Here is a 21,254-nt window from a genome sequence, read left to right on the forward strand (position 1 = left end):
ACCCCCGGCCCACGGGGTCAGAGGCAGCCGGGTCCCACTCACCTGCTCCACCCTGGTGATGGCCACATCGGCCTCCATCTGCCGGGCCTTGCGCTCGCGGGTCAGGTCGTAGTAGACCTTGCCGGTGCAGAACAGCACCCGCTTCACCTGCTCAGGGTTCTGGGCTGCGGGGCCACTGTCGGGGATGACACGGAGGAAGTGGGTGCCTGCCAAGGGAGAGGACGGCACCGTCACCCGCAGCAGTCCGGGGCACCGTGCCGGCAGCTGTCTGCACCCGCATCCCGTGCCAGCACCCCCCCAGGACCCCAGCCCCCCTGGGACCCCAGCCTGGGCAGGCAAACTGGAGAGGCAGAGCCAGACCAGCTGGTACTGGGTCTGGCTCCCAGTACAAACCATCACAGCTCTGTGGAACTCAGGACTGCCAAACCCCAGCCACACCACTCCGGTGGGAAGCGGCTGCCGATGGAGGAAGTGCCACGGCAAAGCCTGGAAAGCTGAGCCACGTCTCTCCGGGATGCCAGACTGGGCACTAATGAGGGGTGGCTTCAATTTTCTGGGTAGATGGCTGCAGCCGGCACACCCCAGCCACAGTGGGGGCAAGCACACCGCCTCGGCGCTGGAGAGGAGCAGGGAGGAAGGCAGCCCAGGTGCCACGCCGGCACAGAGCTCCTTGCACAGGCTGTCTGCGATGCCCCGATGCCGGCTGGCGACTCTTTGGCGTGCGGAGTCTGCTGCCAGGCAGACTTTACCCCAGGTGGCCAGGTCCTGCCCTTCACCCTGCAGAGTGGCGCGGGGGGCAAACAGACACCCCCACACTGCTCGTACCTGGCAGCATGTCGTCGAAGCTGGAGCGGGCTTCAGGGTGGCGCAGCAGTGACTTTGGAGTGAAGATTATCAGCTGGAAGGGGGAAGAAGAGGCAGGGCGAGGTGGTCAGCCTCACCACAAACGCCCCTGCAAGCAAAGGTCGGAGCACTGACCTGCCTGCCCTTCCCTGCCCGAGCACAGGAGCAGCTTGAAGAGATTTGCTCCTCACCCAGCGGCTGTGCTCTGCCAGATTGGGCACCACCGGTTTCTGACAGCACCAGCTTTCCCAGTCTGGGTTTCCCCTGGGGAAGATCCGAGGTGCTGCCAGGGACCTGCCTGCCCCACGGGTGGAGCTGAAGGCAAGCGGCTGGACTGGGTTATCTACTGATTCCTGCCGGCCCCAGCGTCTCTGACCTCGCTGCGGAGCGCAGGAAGGGTTGCAGCCACCCCAGCCTGCACAAGCCGGCTGGCAGCACGTCACATACTGAGCCAACCCCGAGCACCAAGAGGTCCTTGGCCCGGGCAGAGGCAAACCACCCATGTTTGCTGCCAAGGTGCAGGAACAAGCCCGCCCCGAGTCCCGTTCCCAGGCTTGGCAGGAACACGGGGCTGCCCTGCCTCAGCATCGAGCCGGGTACAGCGCTGCCAGCACTGACCGGTTTGCGGAAGGGCAGGAGGATCTGGCGCCGGAGGACGTGGAAGAAGTTGGCCGGAGTGGAGCAGTTCACGACGATCCAGTTGCAGTCGTAGAGCTGGCGCACGTCAAAATCGTCCAGTTTCTGCCTCAGCGAGCGCAGTTGAGGGAATTTCAAGAAACACAAGGTGCCTCTTGGCCTCGCAGCTCCGGCAGTGGGGAGAAGAGCGGCACCCAGCCCTCCCTCCCTCCTCTCCCCGTCCAGAGCACACAGAGACCCAGGACAGGCTGCACATCTGTGCCCCTCACACCTTGGGGTGGCCAGCAACCCCCTCCCACACTGCTTTTGGGACCACCTCTGCCTCATGCTGCGCAGCAGCCCCAGGAACAATGGAGGTGCAGCCTGGGCGCCGGGTTCCGCCCCTTTCCCCAAACTCTCCTGGCTGCAGCGTGAGCCCAGGCCATCCCATGCCTCCTGCTACCGGCTCCACAACACCCACCCCAACTGCAGCACTGCACTGAGCCCACCCGGGTGGTATTGCCCCCCCTTCCCCATTTCAAGGCAGTGGTGGGATCCAGGACACGGGAGGGCCAGGTTGAGCTCGGCACAGCCGCCACTCACGGGGAAGACGTCGGGATCATCGTTGCACATCTGCAAGAATCGCTCTGGGCGGGCGGAGGAGTGCTCGGGACCCTGCAGGGGCCAAGCAGGGGGGAGAGTGAGCAGGGGGCAAGGCTGGCGTGAGAAGTCGACGCTGGGCACTGCCATGCTGCAAGCAGTGCTACCTGCTGCCACTGCCCTCGGCTCTGCTTCTGGTGCAGGCCAGGCAATGGGCACCCTGGGGTGCCCCTGAGCTGGGGGAATCCTTACCATGCCCTCCATGCCGTGGGGAAGCAGCAGGACGATGCCGTTCTGCCTGACCCACTTGGCCTGCCCAGGACAGATGAACTGGTCGATTATGCACTGAGCGGTGTTGTGGAAGTCCCCGAACTGGGCTTCCCAAAGCACCAGGGCATTGGGGCTGGCCATGGCAAAGCCCAGTTCGAATCCTGAGGGATGGCAAAGAAGCAAGGGTGTTATCCTCCCAGAGTGGCCTCACCCCCGGGCAGCAAGTGCTGACCTCCTCACTCACCGAGGACGCCGTACTCCGACAGAGAGCTGTTGCAGACGGTGTAAGGAGCCTGGTTGGGCCAGAGGTGGTTCATGGGGATACAGGTCCTCTTGTCCACGTTCTGATCGTGCAGGACATGGTGGCGATGGCTGGAACAAGGGGAAGTGTTATTCCATCGTCACCCTTCGGATCCCTTCTGGAAAGGCTGGAACCGCCTTTATGGCTGGCTTTACCTGAACGTCCCCCTCTCAACATCCTGGCCGCTCAGGCGGATGTGGATGCCCTCTTTGAGCAGAGAGCCGAATGCCATGTACTCTGCCAGGGCCCAGTCCACCGTCCGATTCTTCACCATCTCCCCACGGGTTTTCAGAATACGGCTTAAACCTGCCGGGACAGAACCTGGTTTACAGCCAGCATAGGAGGGAGCTCCAGCAACACCACGTTTGTCCCACGACCTGCTCATGGACTGACAGATGCAAACGCCTGGGGGCAGAGGAACAGATCCACCTCTGCCAGAGGGATGAACCAGGGATGAGGAATCAGGACTGCAGGGAAGGGTCAGCTCCAAAGAAGAGCTACTCCTCGGTTCACTTCCCTTAACCACAGTTCCCTCGTGAACTAATTCTCATAGACTCACAGAATGGTTTGGGTTGGAAGGGACCTTAAAGCCCATCTAGTTCCAACCCCCTGCCATGGGCAGGGACATCTTCCACTAGATCAGGTTGCTCAAAGCCCCCTCCAACCTGACTTTGAACACTTCCAATGATGGGGCATCTACAACTTCTCTGGGCAACACGTGCCACTGTGTCACCACCCTCAGCGTAAAACATTTATTCCTCATGTCCAATTTAAACCTGCCCTCTTTCCATTTAAAACCCTCACCCCTTCTCCTGTCACTGGTAAAAAGTCTCTCTGCACCATTCTTGTAAGCCCCCTTTATATACTGAAAGGCCACAGTAACGTCTCCCTGGAGCCTTCTCCTCTCCAGGCTGAACACCCGCAACTCTCTCAGCGTTTCTGCACAGGAGAGCTGTTCCAGCCCTGGGATCCTCCGCTGGACCTGCTCTAACAGCTCCATGTCTTTCTTGCGCTGGGGACCCCGGAGCTGGATGCAGTGCTCCAGGTGGGGTCTCAGGAGAACGGAGCAGAGGGGGAGAATCCCTTCCCTCGACCTGCTGGCCACACATATCAAAGCACCGTAACAGGTCCCTTCCTTCCAGGCTATGTTCCAGCCCTATCCCCTATCTTCACTGGAACAAACGCCCAGTCTGGCATAGCTTCCACAGGCTCCTACCTCCGTGGATAGTGAAGTCCTCCACTGGCACCGAGCTGGCCACTTGACCAATGTGCGTCAAGTCCTCTTCATTCAGACCGGTGGAAGGGCAGGTCATGCTCCGGGGCTGGCCATCCAGAGTGAAGAAACCTGCAGGAGGAGGAGCAGTCCATCATGTTGTGGGAGTCATGCCCAGCTCCCTGCCATGAGCTCAGGTCATGGACACCCTCAAGCAAGGGTGGGGATGCCAGGAGTGGAGAGCACCACCCCACCTCCCCACCACGGCAATTTACTGGAAAACAGCTGCCATAGCTCTATAGAAGCCAGGCTTTTTGCTAGGGACCCCCAAAACATTGCTAGTGACTTACCAGGCCACGGTGAGTCAAGCCAGTGCTTGATGTGCAAGATCTTTTCATCCTTGGATCTTGCATGGGCCTCCTCGCAGATCTTATCATACTTGGCAATCTCCTCCTGAAAGGCAGAACCAGGAGGTGCAAAAGCATTAGCGAGGGGTCTCCAAACAAGGGTGCTGAGCCTGGGGGCCTTGGCGCAAGCTTGCAAGGGTGCTGGAGGGTACAGCTAGTCCCCAGAGCAGGGGAGCCCCAGAGCTATGCAGCTCAGCCTTAGAGAGCAGACCTGCTGCTGGAGGCCCCGTCCCCCAAGGGACAGCTCTGCTGTCGTCTGAACCGACAACACGCATTCAACGCTAAAGATGTTGCACAGTGGTACCAGGGCAAGGGAGGGCCTGCAGAGCTGCTGCCGCGCTTGCTGCCGGGGCAGCAGAGCTGGAGCAGAGGACCTGCCCCAGATACCCCCAGGCCACAGTAAGCCCGAGTGCTGCAGAGCCCACCTCTCCTGTGGGTCCCAGCTGTGCCGCAGTGGCCCAGCACCGTATGGCCTGTGCTGCGCTGATCATGGGGCAATCCTTGAACTAGATGTTCCTGTGCTGTTCAGAGCTGGCACAGTCCAAGGACGAGCCTTGGCTCCTAACCCCGTCGCTGCCAGGTCTGCAGCACTCACTCAACCCTAGCACAGCTCTGCCACCTTTAGGTGACAAGCACAAGCAGAAATGGTCCTGTCACATTGTTCACACCCAGGTCTGAAACAAACAAGTAGTTTTTCCCCAGAGATGCCGCCCGCAGTTTTCCTCCCAGGTCCCAAGGAACAGTACCTCATACTCTGGCTGATTTACTACCCCCTGGGAAATCAGCAGTTCTGCGTATTTCTGCAGCACTGGCTTCTGTTTCCGGATCTGCTTGTACATCAGGGGCTGCGTGAACATGGGTTCGTCCATCTCATTGTGACCGTTGCGCCTGTAACAAACCTGCCAGGAAGGCAAAGAGCCTTTGAAAGCAGCTGCTTGCAACGCGTGGCTCTGCAAGCAGTCAGAGGTACCTGGGTCTCTGTGCTAGGCAGGGTCTGAAGCGGCCAGGTGGGACCCAAGCATGTCCTCCCCAATGCAGGAGGTGAGGGCAGGTTCCATATAGAGACAGTGTTGCCTCTCCAAGTGCTATCACAGCCTCGTTGCCTTGCTTTACACCACCTCCTCCCTTCCGTCACGTCAAAAGGGCCAGACAAGCCCTCAAGAAAAAACCTCAGCTTTCAGAAAATACAGCCCGAGAGGTATCGGCGAGCACCCACGGCAGAGCTACAGCTTTAGGATAAAGCCTCATGCCACATTTCTTACCAAATCCACCACCACGTCCTTATGGAAGGTGCTTCGCCACTCTGCCGCCACATTGCACACATACACGACGGCCTCTGGGTCGTCCGCATTGACATGGAAAATAGGCGCGTTCACTACGCGGGCAACATCGGTTGGGTACGGGGAGGAACGGGCCATCCGGGGGTCTGTTGTGAAACCGATCTGTAGTGGGCGAGAGAGAACAGGACCAGCGCAGTGGTAAGGATGCTTCAAGGGCAGCTCAGCTGCTGCAGCTGAGCTGGGGGTTCCCCCACGGCTGCACCGCTCAGCCATAGCACAACCTGCCCATCTCCTGCACCCCATGCACCACAGCCTGTCCCAGTCCCTGCGCCCGGGCTGTCATCCCACTGCACTGTGGGGCATGGGCTGGATTATGGCTCGTGCCAGGAACATTGGCTGGGAAACAGCTACTGCCTGCTGCCAGCTACCACCCAGACCTGAGCCTGCAGAGGCTGGTCTGCAAGGGACCACCACGGACACAGGATGTTGCTCCTCACCTGGTTGTTCACGACGACGTGGACAGTGCCGTGGGTGGTGTAGGAGGGCAGGTCACTCAAATGGAACGTCTCGTACACGATGCCCTGCCCAGCAAAAGCGGCATCTCCGTGCAGGAGGATGGACATCACCTGGGAGACAAAGCCACAGCGGTCAGCAGGGGCTATGCAGGGACGGCGGGCAGGGGCAGCCACCAGGAAAGGGCCCAAGCCTCATCCCCATGAGCCTTTGGCATCCCAGAAAGGACACAGAGCACCTCATCAATGTATCCGATGCTTTCTCAGGGGATCTGAGCGGAGCCGGCCACGGTTGGCGCAGTTGCCGGGGAGAAGGCTACGGCCACCAGTTCTCCCTTGAGCAAGGGCAGCATGCTTGGGGCGCCTCGACTGGGCAGCAGGATGACACCCAGCACACAGCAGCTGGGAGGCAAGTCCCATTCCCAAACACACACGTCTCAAAGCAAAGCCTTTTTCTAACTGGGGGAAGATGAGAAAAATGCTCCTTTCCCCCATGCTTTCACCCCAGAAGACCTTTGGGCAGGAGCCACACCAGGAGCTCACTCCTGCTTCGGTGACATTATTTTGCTGTCGTACCCAGGGGCTGGCTGAGGATGTCGCCTGTCAGACGAGGACAGAGTTTGTCTATTTATATCCAGCCCTTGGGGTGTAGGAGGAAGGGAAGCACTTTTGATCTCACCCTTCTGCTTCTTGGTGTTGGAGACAGGTCTGTGATGAATCAGACCGCCAAGAGACCCCCAATGCAGCCCATTCCCCACCTGCTCTCCCACCTGGGTGCAGAGAGCTGCCTCCTGCTGCCAGCTCCAGCTTTCCCAGCCCCAGGAATGGTTATCCCTGGTCACATTAATATCCTTCAGCTCAAGGCTCCTACCGCCAAGCCCTCCAAGCCGTGACGTTTAGGTTAGCTTTTGGGAATTCCCCTCATTTCCCTGCTTTCCAACTGGGGGTTTGGGCATCTGCTGCTCCCTGCAGTCCGGCTGAGCCGGTCATTCAGGGACGGAGGAAGCAGCAATGGGAGCCTGAGGTGGGCAAGCTCCTACCAAAGTTATCCTCAACGTCAGCGGGGAAGGATGGGGGGGCAAAGTCAGGGCGATGGCAGGGGAAGGGGCTTGGCAAACAAAAACCAGCTGGGTTTCTTCGCTTTCCCACCAAACCGTGTCCAGTCCTAGCCATTTCACTGCAGGTGTCTCACCACCACTCACCTTCTTCCCTTCCGTGTCTCCGCAGTAAAACTGCTCTGCTTTAGTCTTCCCTTGAACAACGGGATCAGCTGCCTCCAAGTGAGAAGGATTTGCCACCAAGGAAAGGGTGATGTTCCTGTCGGTGACGCGGTTAATGCGCCGGTGGTACATTCCCAGGTGGTACTTCACATCACCAGAGCCCTGACAGAGGGAAAAGGAGAGTCACCCCAAGAACATGAGCGGCTTTTGGGGCATGGAAGGAGACCTGAGGCAGTGTGGTGCTGACCCCAAGGGCTGGAAAAAGGGGGCATTTTCTGGAGGCACTGGCAGAAAGCAGCAGGAACTCACGTTAGGAGCTGACCTGGCACCCAGCAATGCAAAAGTAGCCTGTTCCAGGTGCCAAACCATCACCAAACCTCAGACATGCATCAAGCCCATCTAGGTAAGACCATAGGTGCACAGGAAGAAGCAAGTGTGGTGGGTTTGGGAAGACACAGGAAAACAGACAATGCTCACCCAAGTTCTGCCTGCACTGCGGCAGTACAGCCGTCCCTCGCACTGCTCGCAATACAATGCAGTTCCCAGTTGGGGCACCTCGACGCCCCAGGCTGCTGCTTTCTCACCTCAAAACCCCACCTGAAGGGCATGGCAGGATAAAGCCAACCCAGCCCAGCTTTCCAAAAGCCAAATCATCCCAGTTTATGATGCTGGAAGCTTTGGAGCATGAGTGCATCACAGCAACAGAGCCTGCTGCACAAGTGATTCAAGCTTCGGGGCTTTTGGAGCTTCGTTAGGGCCCCATATGGGGACCAGGAGCTGCTGCAAGGGTACAAAGCCAACCTCAACTCCTGTCCGCCTTCCTCTCACCTCACTGTTCACCCCAAGGCTGCTTTACACCCATGGAGAGCCGCTGACCACCCAGACTGCGCTGGAGGCACCAGCCAGAGCACACATCACCCCCTGGGACAGGCAAGGACAGACCAGCAGCGGCACCGACATGAAGGCTTCAGTCACGTGAGCACGTGTGTGACATGGAAATTCTTACAACGCTGACGCCACCAAGTGAGACCACAAGTGGTGGCACAATCCAGCTCACACTGCACGGCCACAGCCTTCGAGGACCGCACGGGGACAGGTGACAGTAACCTGCTACAGGCAGAGGAGACTCACCTCATCAGCAGCCTCCAGCTTGGAGTCAAACTGGCAGAAGATCTGCTCCAGCTCTTTCCTGATCACGTTGGCAAGAACATTCAGGCGTCCTCTGCAAAAGCAAGACCGTTGTTGGCAACCAACAGTGCCAGCCTGGCATCGAGTGCCAACGGTGACCCGCCGTCCCCCCTGTCACTCAGGCAATGCAACAACCCCACACCTCCCACGACGGCTGTAGGGTCAACCAGGGAGGGGGTTCCTGAGAAGCAGACTGCAGAGCCTTCAGCACGGGGATGGACCGGCTGCCACCGCATCCCAACAGCTGCCCCAGAGTGGGCAGGCCAAACCATGCTCTGGGATTCCAGCTCTGCCGGTCGAGCCACCACCCCTCTCCAGATGAATTTTTAGCTGAAGCTGAAAACACCGTGATGAGCAGAGAGCAGACAAGGCCTGAGCTCTCCAGCTAAGTTTCACCACCAGCCAAGACCAGTTAGATGATGGCAGAAGCCAGCGTGCCCTCCAGTACCGAACCCCGGCAGCATCCCCCTCCTCCGTGCCCCAAGCACAGCTATGGAGAGAGGCAGGGTTACCTGTGGGGCATCCCCATGATAACATAATCCACTCCCTTCTCACTCGACTTATCAATAATGGTCTTTAAGGCTGGGATGAGCACTTCGCAGCCCTCCAAACCAAAACGCTTCTCTGAAGACCATTTCCGATGGAGGAACTCCTCAAACCTGGAGGGCAAATGGAGAGAGGAATCAGTGTCAGGGCTACAGCTGAGGAGAGAAACCAGAGAAAGGATGGGGACCGCACCGAGGGAGCCACAGCACCAAGTGATGCTTAAGCAGGCATCACACAACAGCCTGACAGCCTTCCCGGTCACCACGGTCTCCTTCTGCAGAACCCAGCTGGCCGCTCCCCCACCCCAACGTTGTGCTGCACTTAAACCTTATTTTTAGACCTTTTCTTTCAGGATCACCCACGTTTTTGGGCTGCCAGCACCTGAGCCTGCCAGACCAGCAGATCACTGGCATCACCCTGCTGATTAAGCCGACCACGACAGATGACGTCAAGGTGTGACTCAGGTGGTGACCGCATTGCTTGGGCTGGGAGCAAACCACCCTGTGCAGCAAGGGAAGATAAGGAGAAGGTGAAGACCCCTCCTGGGATACCTGGTAGAGCGGACCAGCCTGGCCAGCAGTGTGCGTTTCTCTTCATTGGTGAACTGCATGATGCCCGGGGTCTCAAACTTCTGCCGGATCCACTGGCACTGCTCCAGGTCGTTGATAAACATGAATTCCACACCGATATGCTGGCAGTACGCCATCTGCCCCGACGGGAGAAGGGCCGTGAGACAACAGTCGGGGCTTTCATAACTCCTCACCCCCCACAAAGACAGGCACGTGCGGCATCATATCGGACCACGGGGCCCGGGACTCTTTTGTTCCCCTCTAACCTTTCAGCAAGACAAAGAGCCCTCCTGTGCCAGCGGAGACGCAAACCCTCCTGCCTGGCAGCCGCATCACGCTGCCTGAACACCGGCAAGCGCTGCCTGCGACGGCAGCCTGGGGGGACCCGTGAGCAGCGCCCAGCAGCCAGAACCACACCAGCCCTGTTTCGGGAGCCTGGTTTGAGCTTTTTTCCCAGGAAAGGGGACACCGCAGGGGACATCCTGGGATGCTGCAGGGCAGGTTGGACCCTGCACATGACCCAGCATCAAAATGTTTAATTCCCTTTCCCCGAGGGGCCCAAGATCAGACCCCTGAGTCCTTTACATCCACCTCGGTGACAAGATTTGCCCTCTCGGTGGCATCAGCTGTGACCAGGTCCACAACCCCTCTTCATATGGCAGGGAGAGAAGCAGCAAAACAAGCTCCCCCAACAAATAAGTAGCCCGTTCTTGCAGCTTATCCAAGATGTTGACACAGCTTTGCTTCTCCCAAGGTCAACCCATCTCTGCAGAGACCATCTGAGCAAGCCTGCAGCTTGCCTGGGAAGTGTCTGTGCCCTCAGACCGGGGGGAGCAGGGTATAAAATCTGGCAGTGAAGAGGAACCGGCTGCAAAAGCTGGAAGCCCCAGCCCCAGGTTGGAGCTGCTCCTGCACCGAGACCCTCCAAGGGGCAACCACGCAGGGCAGCAGCACTGCAGCCAGCGCACAGAGAGGGGTATCGCCTGCCTCCAGCCTGCTCCTGTACTCTCCCAGCACCGTTTGCTGCTTTAAACTGGAAAATGTAGCTGGAGAGGTTTCAAAAAATGCAATACTTAGCTGCCTGGGGTTTGCTCCACCTTGGGTAGACCAAATATGTCACCCCAATACAGCATGAAGCTGGAGGTGATCAGAGATGACCAAGTAACGTGGGGCAGCTGCTACAAGTGGGGCAAGCACTGAGGACTAGCTCCCAACCTGAAAAGCTTAAAACCTGCAGGCTGGCCCAGGCTGCGGGCAGCAGCAGGGCTCAGGACCTCCAAAAAGCAACTGCTCTGCCCCTGCCCCAGGCTGCAAACAGGTCTCACACAGCCCGCCCTGCCCTCCTCACCTCCAGCCGACGGATGATTTCCCGGAGTGGAAGAGCCGATTCATTTCCACCGATGAAAGTGGTTGTGGGCAAGTGGAAGACCTTGTCGAGGTCAGATTCATCCAGCCCGTAAAAGCCTGCAGGATTTTTCGTGGGTGGGACAAGCGAAAGCAAGAGAGAGGAGGGAAGAAGGGGGACGGGGGGACACCGTCACGCAGGGACCAGGTGCATTTGGGAGAGGTGGGGAAGAGACAAAAAAAAGCAGCATAAAACCAAAAATAAGCATGAAGGAGGTTTATATGGATAAAAACCAAGCCGTAATTAAACAAAAAGACATTAAGCACCAAACAACAAGGTTATTACGAAAGGTAACGCAGGAAATGAAACACAAAGCAATATATATATACGCATGTAAATTGGTAATTAAAATCCAGGGTGAGAGTCAGGAAGTTTGTAGCCCCAAGAACGCAAAAAATACACCACAAATTATAACAGAGAGGAGAGAAAAGAAACAGAGGAATTGAGGAGTCACCGAGCACAACAGAGGTGTCACCACATGGTGGGAATTAAAAGGAAGTCAATGCGGAGAAGGAAATGGTTAAAACAGACAAACCCCAAAGACAGAGATAAAGAGAAGCAAGAAAGAGAAAAGGGCATCAGGGCTCTGCGACGGACTCTCCTGAATAGCTCAGCCCGGGAGCGGGGCAGCCAGCTGGCCCTTCGGGGATTCTGCTGCCCAGATACTCCCCTAGCCCCAATTAACAGCCTTTTAATTAGGGGTTTAGCCTAGCTCTGCTCAGCAAACCCCCTCCTTTTTGGTGCTGGCACCTCCTGGTTCGCAGGCAGCTCCTACTTACGGCACGCGGAGCTGCAGGGAGCCGGGCTGTGCCTGGAGAAGGTGCCAAGCAGGGCTCGGACCCGAACGTCAGATTTTAGAGCTGCAGGCGAACGCCCCGCTGCCTGCTGCTGTTACAGCATCGGCAGCTCCACGGTACCCCAGAGCCATCAGAGGTGCCTCAGCGCCCGCTGAAGCTCGTGGTTGTCTTTGAGGAAACTGAGGCACAGAGGAGGAGGGACAATGAACTCACTGAACCGATGCAGCAAGGCAGAAGCAGAGCTGGGAAGGGGACTGGGGAGTCCGAAGACCCTTTTGAAGCAGGAGCCTGGCTGGAAGGGGGGTGGACGAGCAGAGCTGCCCACTGCCAGCCCAGAGCACTAACACTTCCCTCAGGCTCCTGTTTCTCCCTCCCAAACTCCCAACAGAGCCGGGCTCCAAGGTGTTCTCTAACCCAGGACAGGAGCCAAGGAGGAGGCAGAGTTACCACCGCTCCTCACAGCTCCCTCCAAACCAGCCCAATGCCTCAGCTGGGGTCTCTTCTAGGGAGGGTATGGGGGATGCCACCCCCTAAATGCTGCAGGGCAGCACACCCCACCTGCCTCCAGGCAAAGGGAGGCAAAAATTTGCCCATCCAGAGTTGGCCCTCCTTGAACTTAATTTTAAAAGTCTATTCCTTGCCCTCTGTCCAGGAACGGAGGATGAGCGGGAGACGGGGCTGGCCACGGCTCATCCCTATGTGGCCTCAAGGACGGTGCTTGCCGGAGGCTGGGAGCACCCACAGCAAGCCCGGAGCAGAGGCTTTCCTGGTTGCCTCTGCCATCCATCTCCCACATCACCCTCCTGGATGCTGCCAGTCCCCGGGGAAGGAATTAAGACAGACCCTGGGGAGCTCAGCTCCTGAGCTGTGCCGGGGAGCACTGAACTGCAGCTGGCCGGTTTGGCCCCGTGTCTCCAAGACTCCTCTGCGGTTCCTATCCAAAGAGGAGTCCTGGAGAGAGGCAGCATTAGTACGGAGCAACCCAGTTAAGCTGCTGGCTGGAGGTTTCTCGGTAATTTGCTGTGGCTCCCACCCCCACGGCACAGGGCTTTGGCTTGCTTTGCCATGCTGGTTTGAAGACTCAGGCATGTTTTGGGGGGGGTATCAGATTTTACAAGGAGTTTTCAGGGCTCTAAGCATCTCTGCTTCTGCTTTGCTGCAGCCTGCCAGCTTTTTTGACAGTGCTGAGTATTTATAGGCAGCAATACCATCAGATGGGAGGGAAGTAGTGATGAGCTGCCGAATTTTCACTGGGACAAAACCAGGGCAGTGTCAGGAGAAGACAGCTTGGATTTTTAGGAGACTCAAACCAATCGGGGAGATTGAGGCCTCGTAAAATTAATGTTCACAACAAAACGTGTACTCTAGCAAGCTAGGCATGCAAACACACAGTATGGAAAAGGCCAGCAAGGTTCTAAATTGGGGATCTCTACAGGTGAAGCATCACTAACCAAGCGCCTACACCAAGACTTTTAGTGAAACAAATTAAAAATAAACACGTCACAAAACTCAAGAGCGGTGCGAGACGAGAGGGGACCGCTTTACCGGCTTGGTTCATGCCCAGAATAACCTATTCAAAGAGAGTCCTGCACTCCAGAGGGTTAAAGGCTCATTAATTGCATACCTCCTACTGTTAACACTCTCAGCCGCTCCTTGAACACTGCGAGATCTGGGGTGGGCAGGGAGAGGGGTGCAGAAAGGGAGAAGATAGAGAGACGCAGTCAAAGTTAGTAAAAAAAAAAAAACCTGGAACCGTGAAAACTAGTCATGGAAAGCACAAGTCAAAAAAAATACAGTATTTAAAATACAATCAAAAACCATTAGAGGCAAAAGGGTTGGGACGGAGGATGACTGCACACTAGGCGGAAAAGAAATCCCGATGGAAAGTCTGGCGAGAGGAGGGAGGAGCAGGGAGGGGAACGGGGGGCATCAAACACTGGGGAGCAGTTGAGCTGCATGGTTTGAGATCTCCTCTCGTGTGCACACCTCGGACGGGAGAGAGAGACCACCCGGCTCAGCATCTTCACCCGCTACAACCAAAAGGCATCTGCCAGTCAAGCTGCATCCAGGGCAGCATTATCCTCTGCAGAGCAGGGAGCTGCCTCTCACCAACATCTGCTCCCGGAGGGTTTTGCTCTGCTCGTCACTACTGGGAGGATTTCAAGATCACCCCCAAGGAGGCACCGCTGCTGCCTACGCAGGCAGGAGGGGGATCGGGGTGTTAATGAGCAGGCCATTAATAAGGAAGACCAATGGCGAGGCAGGCACGCACAACGCCGTCATTTCTCGAGCACGCTTGGCGCAGGCGGGAGCGCTGGGACGCCATGGCAGACGCAGGCCGGGCTGCGTGCGTCACCGGAGCTGCGCTCCTTGGCTAGGTTAGGCGACTCGAGTGCCTCAATCTCACCTGGGTTACAAGAAAGGCTTTGGAAACACCTCTCCTTTTGGTCAGCGGGGAAAAAAAAATCGTATGTTTAGGTGAGATGTTTGGTTAGCAAAGCCTCAAACTAGGAAAAGGGGGGGTGGCAGTGCTTCCAGCCCATCTCCCCACAGGGTCTCGCCTTGGCTTTTCCCAAGCTGGAGGATTATTTCCATCAATTCCCCTGAGCAAGAGACAGGAGCAGCTGCCTTCCACCGAGAGACAGACCAACAGACAGATGGGTGCGCGGACACAGACTGCCTTCCACGCACAACCTGGATTTCGGCATGCCGAGGTATTATTTCCTTGGACAGGTCACATCAAGTTCCTGCAATCATCTTGTCCTTGTTTTATGCCACTTACCATGCCAGATCAGCTGCAGTAGAAGACCAGGATGAGAATATTTCATTTTTTTAAAAAGAGAAAGAGGAATTTGGTGGCTCCGGCCCCACCACTCATCAGACCGAGTACCCCCAGGCAGGCTTTGTCCTCCTTACATTTTCTCCAAAGCTCACACTGCTTAATCCAAGGAGAGCTTCCAAACCAGACACAAACCAGTTGCTTAACAAAAGGCAAGCGAGAAGAAAGATCAATTTCCGAGATTAACCATGCAACTCCTTTTGAATTATGGCACTGCCCAGCCACGGTTTAAGCTGTTGGCAGCAGAGCTCGCACCACAAAAGCTGACCTTTAAGGATTTCGCTGCTCAGAAACAGGAAACAAGATTGTTTCCAAGTTTCAAAACCATTCCTGTTATTAACTGCTCTATCAAGTGTTAAGAAATACTCTTTCAAAGCAAAAAAAGCCAGCAGGATCTGCTTAGAAATTTGCTTTCTCTGCCACAAGCAGGTGACACTCGATCTTAGGCTTGGCCAGAGCTCTGCCCACGTTCTGCACCAGCGCTGTTCTCCTCCCCTCTTGCTGAACAGTTTGCAAGCTATGTTCACCAAGCTGCATTTTAAGATCAACCGGATGAGGTTTTCCAGGATGAGGATACCAGGGGAAAGTCTATTCAGTATAAATAATACTTACAGCCCTTCTCGTGTCCAGAGGAGGGTAATGAAGCTGGTAAAAGGACTGGAGCACGAGGCTGATGAGGAGCGGCTGAGGGAACTGGGGTTGTTTAGCCTGGGGAAGAGGAGGCTGAGGGGAGACCTGATCACTCTCTACAACTACCTCCAAGGAGGTTGTAGTGAGGTGGGAGTTGGTCTCTTCTCCCAAGTAACAAGCAAAAGGACAAGAGGAAGGGGCCTCAAGTTGCGTCAGGGGAGGTTTAGATTGGATATTAGGAAGAATTTCTTCACCAAAAGAGTGGTCAGGCGTTGGAACAGGCTGCCCAGAGAGGTGGTGGAGTCACCGTCCCTGGAGGTGTTCAAAAAACATGTAGATGTGGCGCTTTGGGACATGGTTTAGTAGACATGGTGGTGTTGGGTTGACGGTTGGACTTGATGATCTTAGAGGTCTTTTTCAACCTTAAAGATTTTATGATTCTGTAATAAAGCCTCCTTTGACTAGACACAGCCATTTGAGTCTGGGGTCCTAACCATGGGACACAACCCCAGTGCGAGCTAGTGGCTGATACCAGCATAGCTTGTTCCCAGGACTCGTTATTTCCTAAGAATTCATGGATTCCTGGTAATTCAATCAACACCAGGAACCACAATGGCAGATATCTTAGTATGAAAGCCACAAAGAAACAGAAATTAAACCTAACGCCTGGCTCAGACACAGATTGTGGGCTGAGATTCTCTTCCAGCCGATGCCTACAGACCAGCCATGCCTGAACACTTTCCACCACACCAAGCCGGGCCGGGTCACACTGCTGGGCTCGTGACTGCTCATCCTGGGGAAGCAGGAAAAATGGAGCTTATACAACTTTACTCTGATTCTGCTACAGCTGTGACAATGCTGTCAGCCCAGCTCTGCAGTTGCTGCTCTTGGACCACTTTGGGTTACTGGGCTGTTCTTCCTCTGAAGCAAGGACACTGCTGGAGCACACCTTGCTTCAGAGGAACCACACAGTCAAAGCAGAAGAAAAGCCCTCTGAACTCGTTTTCCCCACCGAAGCAGCCTCATGAGTTCAATGTCCGAGGGGAAACCAGGAAGGAGCAGTGACCCTCAAGGGTCCAGTACGGTTTAATATCTTCATCAATGGCGTAGATAGTGTGATCAAGGGCACCCTCAGCAAGGCTGCAGGTGATGCCAAGCTGAGTTTTGTAGCTGATACACTGGGGCGAAGGGATGCCATCCAGAGGGACCTGGACAGGCTGGAGGAGTAGGCCTGTGTGAAGTTCCTGAAGTTCAACAAGGCCAAGTGCAAGGATCAGGACCCAGTCCCAGCAGACGGGGGATGCATGGATGGAAAGCAGCCCTGAGGAGAAGGACTTGGAGATAATGGTGGGTAACAAATTGGACACGAGCCGACAATGTGTGCTTGCAGTCCAGAAAGCCAACCATATCCTGGGCTGCATTCAAAGAAGCGTGGCCAGCAGGTCGAGGGAAGGGATTCTCCCCCTCTACTCCATTCTCCTGAGACCCCACCTGGAGCACTGCATCCAGCTCCGGGGTCCCCAGCGCAAGAAAGACATGGACCTGTTAGAGCAGGTCCAGCGGAGGATCCCAGGGCTGGAACAGCTCTCCTGTGCAGAAACGCTGAGAGAGTTGCGGGTGTTCAGCCTGGAGAGGAGAAGGCTCCAGGGAGACCTTACTGCGGCCTTTCGGTATGTAAAGGGGGCTCACGAGAAAGGCACGGAGAGACTTTTCACCAGGGTCTGTAGTGACAGGAGAAGGGGCGAGGGTTTTAAACGGAAAGAGGGCAGGTTTAAATTGGACATGAGGAATAAATGTTTTACGCTGAGGGTGGTGACACGGTGGCACGTGTTGCCCAGAGAAGCGGTGGATTGGGAGTGTTCAAAGTCAGGTTGGAGGGGGCTTTGAGCAACCTGATCTAGTGGAAGATGTCCCTGCCCATGGCAGGGGGTTGGAACTAGATGGGCTTTAAGGTCCCTTCCAACCCAAACCATTCTGTGAGTCTATGACTTGCTGAGTGGCACAGTAACTCTGCTCCCCACACCCAGCTCCCTCTTCTTATGAGTGAGAGCAGTTACTGCAACCACCTGCAGCCAGCTGGCTCTGGGTTTCGGGCTGACCCTGTTCTCCTCTCAAAAGGGAAACACGTCCAGCAGGCACAGGGTTTCAGGGCTCTGCTCTGCTTCAGAAGGATCGTAGTGCCCACAGCAGAGCCCCAAAACCCTAAGCTAGAAACAGCTTTCCTCACCCGTTCCTCTCCCCAGCCACTGGGAACAGCTTCAAAGTCACCTAAAAAAGTCTCCCTGCTCCTCTCACAGTGCCGACTACAAGTACTTGTGTCCTCTCCTGCACCTGGGTTCGTGGCCATCATCTCCCCAGGTCTTCCCATCAAAACCTCCCAGGCACAGGGCTTGCTCCAACTCAGAGCCGGCTGGCTCCCCAGACAGATCCAGGGCTTGATCCTCTGGACAAGCACATCAGAAGTCCAGACCTCAGGATGAAGCAGCTTCCACATCATCCAGCGAGCTGGGTCAACCAAAACCTAATCCTTCCCTACCACTCCCAGTACACGTAATCCTGTATGAAGGTCCAGCAGGTCCAGGGCTGGTGTCCCTGTGCTGGCAGCTGAACAAGGAATCAAGATCGTTTACATGCACCGTACGCTCTGATCGGCTGTTTCAGTTGTGCGAGGTTAGTAATCATTACTGCTGCTCTACTCTAAGTTAGAAGCATGCCTCTCGAGCGCTCGTAGTGCCAGGGTAATGACCCTTGGAAAGCACCAGCAAGGTGAAAGAGCTCAGCGCCGCAACCTCGTTCTAGCTAGAAGAATGGCAGCGTACTACAGAGATCAAGTCTAAAGCACGTTGAGAGGTGCTAAGTTTAAGCAATTTCAGATTAGAATTTCAAGTCCTAGGCATCACACACGCTTCTGTGCAACACTCATGCATCTTTCGCTCGAAGGCATTGGAATTTCCACCTCTTTACTCGGATGGGAACGCATCCCAAAGCTTCCTTGTTATGATCACCAGCAGGGACTCATAGCTCAGTCTTGGAAAAAGGGGGCAATTAAGGGATTTAGATGCTGCGGCAAGCCAGGAGCGAAGGAGGGCAGGGCATCGTTGCAGGGGCACGCCAAGAGGCACTTCTCAGCCCTCAGAGACAAAGCCAGCCCGTTCCCCCCAGCTCTCGGGGCCCCCGAGAGCAGCAAGAGGAGCTGAGGGAACAGACCTCCAGCTCCCACCAACACAAAACCTCTCTGCTTTGCATTTCCAGAAGATGCAATTGCTTCCACCCCTGGATGAATGAGTTCAATGACATAATTAATTGGCACCGGTTGGAGGAGAAACATGAGCTGAGCAATAGGGTTTTGGCACAAGACCCATTCGCCGCGACAGCCGGAGGGGGGCAGAACTGCTCCACAGCGACCGGTCGGTCGACTATAAATTTAGAGTGATCATTACTAAGGAAACTTAAGACCTTTCCCCGCTTACTGGTGAAGCAATCTACCTACAAAGCTGTGAAAGAGAGAGGAGCTCAAGCAATGCAGCACTAACTGCTCTCAAAGCCCTCACCCAGTTTGTCTGTGGATGTGATAATATCGGCTGGAAGGGAGGAGTCCAGATCTGCATCCAAGATGCCCAGTGGGTCGAGTTGTGCTACATGATGCCCTCGAATCTATGAAATGGGCCAGGAATGGAAAGGAGAACAGGTACCAAGAGGGAGAGGGGAAAGGGAGAAAAACAAAAGAGGGGAGGGGTAAAAAAGTTAAATTACATTAGAATTAATTTGCAGAGTAATTCTCACCGACGTTTGGAGAAACAGTTACTGGCGCATCATCAAAATTTACACAACTAATGCCGAGAGGATCAAGCTTTGCAATGTGATGACCCCTGACCTAGAAGCAACAACACAAATTAGTCATTAAAACAAGTTAATTGAAGAGACATTCCTAAAAAAAAAAAAAACCCACACAAAACACAAAACCAAACAAAAAACCGACAATGACAAGTCATGCACAGTTTCCCTCTTTGCATTTTCTGCAGAGCCACCCCAATTTCTGGCTGCAACTAAAGCCTGGAAAAGTTGGGTTTACTTTCAACTACAGCATGTAGGTGTGAGTGCTACCAGCTGCAAGGACCGCTCTGCTCTGCCTGAAGCCAGGCTTTGACAGGGCAGGCAGGGGGAAGGTGATCTCCTTCACAGCAGAGACCTTCCGGAACTGCGGTCCAAGGGTCTCCCACCACTTGCCTGGTGTCCAACCCAAGCACCTCCTCTCTACGGATGCAGTAACTCCACACCGCTGGTTTCCTCCTGAGCATCAGAGCAAATGAAGAGGCAGTTTTCCAGATTTTGGCAGGATGTAGGTGCTCTCCTGCCAACGTGGCAGAGAAAACAAGCGTTGCCACCAGCAGTAATAGCTCCCGAACGGCGGAGGAACGTGTCTGAGGAACATCTGCCTGTCTGTGCTATTAGAGGTCAGCAGCTCACAGGATCGTTTTGGAGAGAGGAGCCTACAGCAGGACTTGGAGCACTCTTCTGGGAAGGGGCAGGTGCAGAAATACCAAAGAGCTTTGGCACCAAGAGAGCCCTGACAGCTCCCAGTGGTGGCAGACAGGCCAGGAGTCACCACGCTGGGTTTGAATCTGCATCGGGAGCCACAGAGAATAATGAGAGATAACGAGGAATTTCGCTTTTTGCCTTCACAGGAGGAGGTGCCCACAGACAGATCCCACCACATCCCTCTGGGCAAACTCAATTCATCTCAGTTGCCAGAACCTTCATATTGGCAAGCCACGGTTTATTTCTTGACAGCTCCTGGTCTCCAAGCTTCAGGCTCAGCTACGCTGGGAGCAGGGCAGGAAGCACTACTGCTGTGGTATGGGGTGCAATGCCTTCTTTATGCCATGAAAACATTACTCCTGGCCATCAAATCTGTTACCAGTTAGAAAAAAATCACTCGTATATGAGGGGATTAATAAATCTCTCGCACAAACCAGACATACTGATCTGACTTTATTTACCAGAAAGCCATTTCTATTCAAAATATCCCAAGGGGATTTTAGCAAAGGATTTTTGTGGTTTTACCAGCCAGAGGGCCTGAAATCAGCCATTGATGTTAAGGCAAACTGCTAAGAAAGCAACGTTCCCCCCCATGCTCTCTGCAGGGCCAGATGACCAAGTGCCCCTGAGCACCGGCAGCCACATGGAAAGGTCTTCTTCTGGGCCAGCTCTGTGTGGGAACTATTTGCTTGTCCATCTTGTAGCAAAGCACAGGGCCCAGCCCATCATTTAGCAGTCAGCAGGACACAAGCTCACTACGCTGTTCCCCATGGCCAGGATGCTCTCACCAGGAGGACCAGGAGGCCACTTCGTCCAGCAAACAGCTTTGAGCCGGAGGCACCCAGTGGCTTTGAGGTCAACTCAGCAGTTTGCAGGTACACAGCAAATCCTCGAATTGGTGCGGGAGTGAAGAGAAGGTCTTTTGCCCCACAGGAGCCATGCTGCTTGTTATTCTCCACATGCAACGCAAGCCAAAACAAAAAGCCCCAAACCCAAAACAAGACCGCAGCAGATATTTGCAGGAAGCATCACGCTTGCGGGCCCTGATCCTGATAGGGGACTTCAACCATCAGACCATCTGCTGGAAAAGCAGCACGGCGAACTGTAAGCAGTCCAGGAAACTACTGGAGTGGTTGAGGACAGCTTTGTAGTAGAGATGACTGAGAATCTGACCAGAGAGCAGGCACTACTGGACCTGTTGCTCACTAAGGCAGAAGAAATTTGGAATGATGTGGAAGCTCAACATGAGCCGGCAATGTGCACTCGCAGCCCTGAAAGCCAACCGTATCCTGAGCTGCATCAAAACCAGTGTGGCCGGGAGGTCAAGGGAGGAGATTCTCCTCCTCTTTTCTGCTCTGGTGAGACCCCCCTGCAGTACTGCGTCCAGCTCGGGGGTCTCCAGGACAAGAAGGATGTGGAGCTGTTGGGGTGAGTCCAGAGGAGGCCACGGAGATGATCCGAGGGCTGGAGCACCTCTGCT

At 55.3% G+C, this 21,254-nt stretch overlaps 1 protein-coding gene across 4 annotated transcripts in view; it reads right to left on the reverse strand.

Moving 5' to 3' along the window:
* Window positions 1-21,254, reverse strand: part of OGDH (oxoglutarate dehydrogenase) — a 34,334-nt gene that overhangs the window by 513 nt on the left and 12,567 nt on the right. The window contains exons 4-22 of one of the 4 annotated variants that reach the window (XM_054804718.1): window positions 18,787-18,889; window positions 13,391-13,435; window positions 10,913-11,028; window positions 9,547-9,701; window positions 8,962-9,108; window positions 8,393-8,483; window positions 7,244-7,423; window positions 6,027-6,155; window positions 5,512-5,691; window positions 4,996-5,148; window positions 4,193-4,295; window positions 3,846-3,974; window positions 2,785-2,935; window positions 2,573-2,700; window positions 2,311-2,489; window positions 2,062-2,133; window positions 1,462-1,584; window positions 826-898; window positions 43-206 (exon numbers count right to left, since the gene is read on the reverse strand). In XM_054804718.1, coding sequence (XP_054660693.1) covers window positions 43-206; window positions 826-898; window positions 1,462-1,584; window positions 2,062-2,133; window positions 2,311-2,489; window positions 2,573-2,700; window positions 2,785-2,935; window positions 3,846-3,974; window positions 4,193-4,295; window positions 4,996-5,148; window positions 5,512-5,691; window positions 6,027-6,155; window positions 7,244-7,423; window positions 8,393-8,483; window positions 8,962-9,108; window positions 9,547-9,701; window positions 10,913-11,028; window positions 13,391-13,435; window positions 18,787-18,889 — 2,421 coding nt within the window. Of the gene's footprint in view, window positions 1-42; window positions 207-825; window positions 899-1,461; window positions 1,585-2,061; window positions 2,134-2,310; window positions 2,490-2,572; window positions 2,701-2,784; window positions 2,936-3,845; window positions 3,975-4,192; window positions 4,296-4,995; window positions 5,149-5,511; window positions 5,692-6,026; window positions 6,156-7,243; window positions 7,424-8,392; window positions 8,484-8,961; window positions 9,109-9,546; window positions 9,702-10,912; window positions 11,029-13,390; window positions 13,436-18,786; window positions 18,890-19,018; window positions 19,110-21,254 lie in introns of all 4 variants that reach the window. The other 3 variants (XM_054804719.1, XM_054804720.1, XM_054804721.1) reach the window with 3 other exon arrangements.

Source organism: Grus americana, chromosome 26, assembly GCF_028858705.1.
Source record: "Grus americana isolate bGruAme1 chromosome 26, bGruAme1.mat, whole genome shotgun sequence".
In the NCBI taxonomy this organism is placed as follows: domain Eukaryota; kingdom Metazoa; phylum Chordata; class Aves; order Gruiformes; family Gruidae; genus Grus; species Grus americana.